At 66.5% G+C, this 6,775-nt stretch overlaps 1 protein-coding gene across 1 annotated transcript; it reads left to right on the forward strand.

Annotated features, from left to right (window-relative positions):
• The first annotated feature begins 1,145 nt into the window (after positions 1–1,145).
• On the forward strand, positions 1,146–5,782 carry LOC123027823 (H-2 class II histocompatibility antigen, A-U alpha chain-like). The gene is made up of 5 exons (XM_044439067.1): positions 1,146–1,272; positions 3,069–3,326; positions 3,737–4,018; positions 4,378–4,528; positions 4,966–5,782. Exons 1-5 carry the CDS (start codon positions 1,194–1,196, stop codon positions 4,967–4,969), a joined length of 774 nt encoding a protein of 257 aa, XP_044295002.1. The 5' UTR covers positions 1,146–1,193; the 3' UTR covers positions 4,970–5,782.
• The last annotated feature ends 993 nt before the right edge of the window (positions 5,783–6,775 follow it).

Consider the following 6,775-nt stretch of genomic DNA (forward strand, 5'->3'; position numbering starts at 1 on the left):
CCCCGCCACTGCCCCGCTCGCGCAAACACGCCCGGAGTAGCACCTGCGATCAGGGCAGGCGCCTCCCAGGCGCGCCGGGCGAGCGCAGAAAGCCCCGCTCGGCCTGGGAATCCCCGCGCGATCCAGCCGCGCCGCTGAGAATTCGCTGCCCGGCCGCGTCATCCGTCTCCGGGGAGACGCTCGCCCGGCCCGGCCCGGCCCGGCCGGGAAGATGCGCGTCGCAGGGAGCGGAGAGCGCTCCACGCGTGCGCACGGGGAGCGGTGCATTCCGGCCACCCCGTTCCGCCACCCTCGCCAGGCTGGGGGGGGGTGCAGGCTGGGGGGGGCTCCCGGGGGATGCCCCGTTTTGAGTCAAGAGAAGCTGGCCGGTTAATTTCGTGATCCTGGGAAAGGGTCGCCTGAGCCGCCCAGCGCCCTCGAGCGGGAATTGAGGCTGGGCTGAGAGGCGAGAGCCCTAAGTCGGGAGTGCTTCCCTTGGTTCCTGCGGCCCCCGACAGGTTCTTCCGTCTGTCCACTTCGGTGCAGCTCTCCCGGCAGCCTTCCCCAGGTGATCTTCGCTGGCCGGGAGCTCTTTGGGATAGATCTGCACCCCATTGTGTAAACGAGGCCGGACTCTGGCTTCGGCCGAAGGCTCTGCAGGTGTCTGCCCCCTGGAACCCCCACCGCCACTCCGCTTCTCCTCCCTGGCCCAGGCCAAAGCACCGTGGCGGGGCCAGGCTGGAAGAAACCGCTGGGGAGGGTGGGTTGTCCAGGCGGGGTGCGGACAGGAGAGGTTCCGGGGGGTGGGTGTCCCCGCTTTCCCTCGTTCGCACCGGGCAAAGCGCTGCACAGAACACGAGGCGAGGCACACGACCCAAGGGGCACCAGGCGTGGACTAGGCAGGCGCGGGGCGGGGGGGCTTGGGCTAGCCGACTTCGAGGGGACGCGCCGCCCGCTGGCTTCGGCAGAGCTCGGAGCAGCGCCCTTGCCTCCTGGCTGGGCGCGCAAATTCTATCTCCTCCTTGAGTCGCTCTCCGCAGGTCTTTCACCCAGCAACTGCCAGGTCAGCGCCAGCGCTTTTTCCCATTGGCTGAGACGGCTGGGCTGTCCCCACCCCCCGCGGGGCTAGGATAGGGCTAATCTGAGCACTCCTCGCCCCACAGCCTCAGAATCTCTCGTGGCCAGAGCTCGGTGTGTGCTTGGAGAGGGCGAAGATGTCAGGAGCACCAAAAAGCCCAGCGACCTATTTGGGCCTGGCACTGCTGATCCTGCTGGGCGTTGAGCCTGGGCGAGGTGAGGGCCCCGGAGGGCCACTCGGGGGTGGGGGCGAACACGGACTGGCGGGGTGGATTGGATGAAGTCGGGGGCAGGGAGGGGACAGAACGGATCGAGGCCCGTTCTTTTCTGTGGCCCACCTGGAACACTGCAGACTTTCCGAGGGGGGGGGCGGGAGTACAGAGGCACTTGTTCAAAGAGGTGCCTCTGCCCGCCCCCCGCTGAAAGAGGAGGCTCGTGGGGACAGAAACCCAGCAAAAGTCTCCCCGATTGGGCCAGCTACTCCCCTGCAACTCGTGGGGTGCCACTTTCTCTCCCTGGGGTGTAGTCTAGAGCCCCCTTCACGAGGGGGGGCGACTCCCAGCCTTCCCCCTCCCCTTCCTCCTCTCTTCCTTGCTCCCCAAAGCTGTCAGACTGAGGCAGGCAGGGCAGGGCAAGGAGAGAGGGCACAGAGGATTGCAGGAACCGGGGGGGGGGCACCGAAGAGCGCGCTAGCTAGCAGCCCCGCGCCAGGCTCCCCCAGGCAGAAAGAAGTGGGCCAGGGCTTGGACTGGACCGCAAGAGGAAAGAAGCTGAGCGAGTCGGGCATGTTGAATCCGGAGGTGATTTGGGGGTGCCCATTTCCAGATACTTGCAGGGTGGGCTGCCACATGATGGGGGGCAACCTGGCAACCTGGCGGGGGGCGCTGCCACGGAGGAGAGTCTGGATCAGAAGTTCAGGAGCAAAAGAGGGTTAGGAGAGCTTCAGCTGGTATGGGAAATGCTCGCTTTGCTTGGAGGTTTTCGGGTGGAAACTGAAGGGTCATGAAGTGGGGGGGGTGCAGCAACTGAAGATTCCTGGAGGCTGGTCTAGAAGACCCTTGAAAGGCCACCCAGATGGAGAACTCCGCAATTCTGCTAGCCTCCTTCCTGTCACCCCTCCCGTTTCAACACCAAAACAGGATCAGAAGCAACCCCTGCCTCCATGGCCTCCTCCAGCCCAGGAAAGGGGAAGATCGCTACCCCCCCCCCCCCCCCCCCTCCCCCCCCCCACCAGTCCTCTCCTCCCCCACCGCTGCGCTGCGTTCAGGAAGATCCAGTTCCAGCTCCTTCCCTTTCACTTTCGGCGGGACCGCTCCCCCCTCAGGCACCCAGCGGGAAGCAAAAGCACGCGCCCCCAGCCGCACCTGCAGGAAGAGGGCGGCGGGCTCTGGGCGCACATGCGCGGTAGGCGTCTCGGCCCGTCCCTCCCTCCCTCCCTCCCTGGTGGAGGAACCTCTGCCCGTCGACTTCGGCCCCCGCGCAGTCCCTTGCCAAATTGCTCTACTTGCTTAGCACGTTCAGGTTTCGCCCGCCTGACGTGCCTCCGACAAAAGCACTCGATAGATTCTGCACGCCATGATCAATAATTATTTATTTAAAATAGTTTTGCCCCGTCCTCCACGGAAATCGTCCGAGGACGGCTTACAGTACTAAGGACGATAAACAAGCAACATACATAGTAACACACAAGAAACCAAATGCGACTGTAAAGCCAAGTTAAACTTCCTCAATCTTTAACATAAAGGGGAAATGAAAAGGATTTTACCTGGCAATTTAGGAGTTAAAATTCCTCAATGCTTCAAATAAAGGGGAAATAAAGAGGTTTGTACCTGGCATGGAAAAGAACATAAAGATATTGATATAAATTATTATCCTTTCTCTGCACCACGAAAGGGGCCGGCTGGCAGTCTCTGAGAACAGGGGCTTCCAGGCAGGGGTTGGCCCCCCGGGGGAGCTCCAGGGAGCGCTTCTCCTGCGGCTCATGCGCCCCCCTCTTGCGCCCCCCCCCCCAGGAGACGACATCCTGTCGCAGGTGGCCTTCGTCCAGCGGACGCTGGAGTCCCCCAAGGGCCCGGCCGAGTTCATGTTCGAGTTCAACGACGACGAGATCTTCCACGTGGACCTGGACGCCAAGGAGACCATCTGGCGGCTGCCCGACTTCAAGGAGTTCACCAGCTTCCAGGCCGAGGGCGCCCAGGGCAACATCGCCGTGCTGCGCTCCAACCTGGACATCCTCATGCGGCGCTCCAACAACACGCCTGCGGAGAGCGGTACGGCCCCGGGGCCCCTCCGGCCCGGCCCCTGGCCTGCCCGAGCCGGGGCGAGACCCACGCCGGGCGGGCGGGCGGGCGGGAAGTCTGCATCCCCGGGGGGGGGGGACCCCGTGGGAGGCCGGGCCTCCCCGCGCTGAGCAGGGCGCCCACGCGCGGGGCTGACCCCCTTCTCCACAGAGGAGACGGCCAACCGGCCCCACAGCCCAGGACGATTCCGGACCCTCCCCACGGACCCGCTGGGGGTCTCCAGGGCAGGGGCCCTGTCTTCCTGCAGCTCAGCCTCCTTGGGGGGGCAGGGGGGAGAGCGTGGAGCAGAGGCAGGGGGGGGGGTCACGGGGGGGGGGGCCCTTGCCACGCTCCTCGCTCTCCCTCCGCGAGGCAGGCCCTGACCCTGCCCCTCCACCCAGTTCCTCCGAAGGTGACCGTGTACCCCGAGAAGCCGGCGGAGGTGGGGGAGCCCAACATCCTGATCTGCCTGGTGAGCGGCTTCTCCCCGCCAGAGGTGGGCGTCACCTGGCTGAGGAACGGGCAGGTGGTGACAGACCGGGTGGAGGAGACCGACTTCTACCCCAACAAGGACAACTCCTTCCGCATGTTCTCCTACATGACCTTCATCCCGGGCAGGGGCGACGTGTACGTGTGCCGGGTCACCCACTCGGGCCTGGAGCAGCCCTTGGACAGGGAGTGGAGTAAGTGCGGGGCCTTTGGGGGCGAGGGGGCGCAGGTCCCATGGGGCCACCTCGGACGCCTCCCCGCGTTCATGGAGCGGCCACTGGGGGGGAGGCAGGCACGCCGGCTGCTGGGGAGCATGGGGGGAGGCCTCGCTGGGGGACGCGGGGCAGGCCGGATGGGCCCCAGCCCTGGCCCAGCTCCGGGGCTCGTCTCGTGGCCCCCAGGGCCCGGGAGGTGCCTCGGCTGGGAGCCCCCTGGAAAGGAGGGGCCGTGCCAGGAGGGGCCGAGGGCAGGCCAGCTCCAGGCGGGGCTGACCTGGCCTCGCAGGCCCCCTCCTCAGCCTGGCAAAACCCCTCGTGCCCCTTGCGCCCCTCAGATCCCAACATGCCGGAGCCCCTCCCGGAGACGACGGAGAACGTGGTGTGCGGCCTGGGCCTGGCGGTGGGCATCGTGGGCATCATCGCGGGCACCGTCCTCCTCGTCAAGAGCCGGCAGCTGAACGGAAACCGCTTCCGCCAGGGGCCCTTGTGAGTTGTGGCTGCCTGCAGCAGACCTTGGCAAGCAGGGAGGGGGGATTCCCATGGACCGCATGGTGAGCCACCACTGAGGAGGCCAAGCACTCTCCTCCTTCATGAGGCCTAGCAACTTTCTCAGGTAGCTCATCAAAGCGAAATGCTTTTCTTTTGCCCCCCCCCCACCCCACCAAGCAGTCTCTCGGGAAGGTGGCATATGTGGGGGGGGGGCTGGATTCCAGGCTGAGGAAACACCCCAGAAAAGGTCTGGGAACTGGGGGCCAAGCGAGGAGGAGAGGGCTGGGGAGGGGGCAACAGCGGAGGAACCCATGAGGATGCGAGCTTGCGGGAGGCGCATGAGCAGGTTCCCCCAGCCGCGGAGGGGCAGGGAGGGCTTTGTCCTGCACTTGAGATCCACCACCTCATACACCCCTCTCCTCCTGCCCCCTCAGGTAAAGGAGGCACGCGGCTCCCAGGAGATCCCGTCCGGCTTCCGACGCACTTCCGGACCCCTTTGCCCTGTGCTGCTGCTCCTCCAGCATTGCTTTGCTGCTGCTCCCCTGCTTGGACACTTTGGGGGGGCTCTTTGCTGGCACACCCTGATTCCCCCCCCCCCGCAGCAGGACCTCACCCCCAACCCTGTGCACACCTGGCAAAGGGCCTTCGGGGATCGGGCAGCTCCTCCAATTCCAGACAGGGAGGGAGGGAGGGAAGGGGGGTGCGGGAGTCTGCCCCCAAGACACCCCCCAGGGAAGCGGGTGAGCCCCTTTGGATCCCCCCGGCGGGCTTGCCCCATGACGCTGCCCATCCCTGCCCGCCTGCTTCCCATCTCCTGGACCTAAGCGCGCCAGAGGATCGTTCTGGCTTCCCTGGCGGGCCCTTCACTGCACCGCTCGGCAACGCGAGTAGACCCTCCTGCCACCAGCAGATGGCCTCCCGAGGCATCCTCTGGGGAAGCTACGCGGGACGCGTCCTTCTCCGGCACTTGATCGCTCCAGGCCGCTCCAAAAACGGTGGCAGAAGAACGCAGAAGGGCTGCAGGTGGGAGACGTGCCACCGGGACGGCCACAACTTCGTGGGAGTGAGGCAGGGCGATGCCCCCGCCCCCCCCCCCCCGAGGCGGCTTGGCATGCGCTGGGGAGGGGGCGCCAGCCGTGGCTTTGCAGCATAACCCTCTTTCCCAGGGGGCCTCAGCACTGCGCCCCCTCCTCTCACTTCCCTCTGTACTGACATCTTTCTGAAGCCTGAATAAACGATATGGCGTGCGTCTCGGCGTGTCTATGTTTGGTCCCTTTCGTGAGAGCACGCGTGCAAAGACGAACAGGGTTTCCGCCTTGCGCAGCCCATCCCGCCTCCCTGGCGAACGCGTTCAGGGCTTCCCCGAGTCCGCCTCGGTCACCTCCCAAAAGGTCGCACACTCGGATCATCCTGTGGATCCTGTAAAACACGGAGGGACTGAAAACCAGCATCCATGCACACGAACATCCTCTGGGCGGGCTCCGGGCTGTGAGGGCGGATCTGCTCGGGCTCCGGGGTCCGCCGCTTGCACGCACGGCCCCGGGCACACAACCCACAAAATCTGTCCCGGGGGTCTGTGCCGGGAGGCCTTCCCTGAGTTTCTCCAGAGCAGGAAGCCTGATGCGCCCGTCCAGCAAAACGGAGTGGGAGGAGCGGAGCGGGGCCTCTGGGCGGCGGCCTGTGCCCTGCTCGGTCGCGCCGGGGGGTGGGGGTCCGTCGTTCCAGGTCCCAGCCAGAAGCGTTTCGCCCCTTGCCCTGCCCGGCGACTGATGACGAGCCCGCCCGGGTGCCCACGATTGGCCCAGCCCGGGCGCCGCCCCAGGAAAGTCCCTGCAACTCGCAAACGGGGCGGGCGGGGCTGCAAGGCTGGTGCCGTGCTGCGGCACACGCGGAGCCGGCCGCCTCGCCCCGGGTGCTCTGCGCGCATGGCGGGGCTCTTCGCAGCCCTGTCCGGAGAGGCTTCCCGGGGGCGCGCGGAGACCTGGGCAGGTCGCGCGGCTGCTCCGCTCGGGCTGCGGCCCTTCCCGCGTCCTGGAGGCGGCGTCCGTGGAGCTGGTGGGCGGGAGACCCGGGAGGAAACGCGGGGTGTGGGGAGAACAGAAGGACAGCTGGATCTGCCTTGGTCCGTCTAGGTCAGTGCTCCGCGCACCCGGGGCAAAGCGGCCGCCACAGGATCGCTCGGCAACCGGCGCTGGTCGTCGCGAGGCGGGGCTGGGGGCGGCCCCGTGTCCCCCTCCCCCCGAT

Source organism: Varanus komodoensis, unplaced genomic scaffold (assembly GCF_004798865.1).
Source record: "Varanus komodoensis strain SLA01 unplaced genomic scaffold, ASM479886v1 scaffold343, whole genome shotgun sequence".
In the NCBI taxonomy this organism is placed as follows: Eukaryota; Metazoa; Chordata; class Lepidosauria; order Squamata; family Varanidae; genus Varanus; species Varanus komodoensis.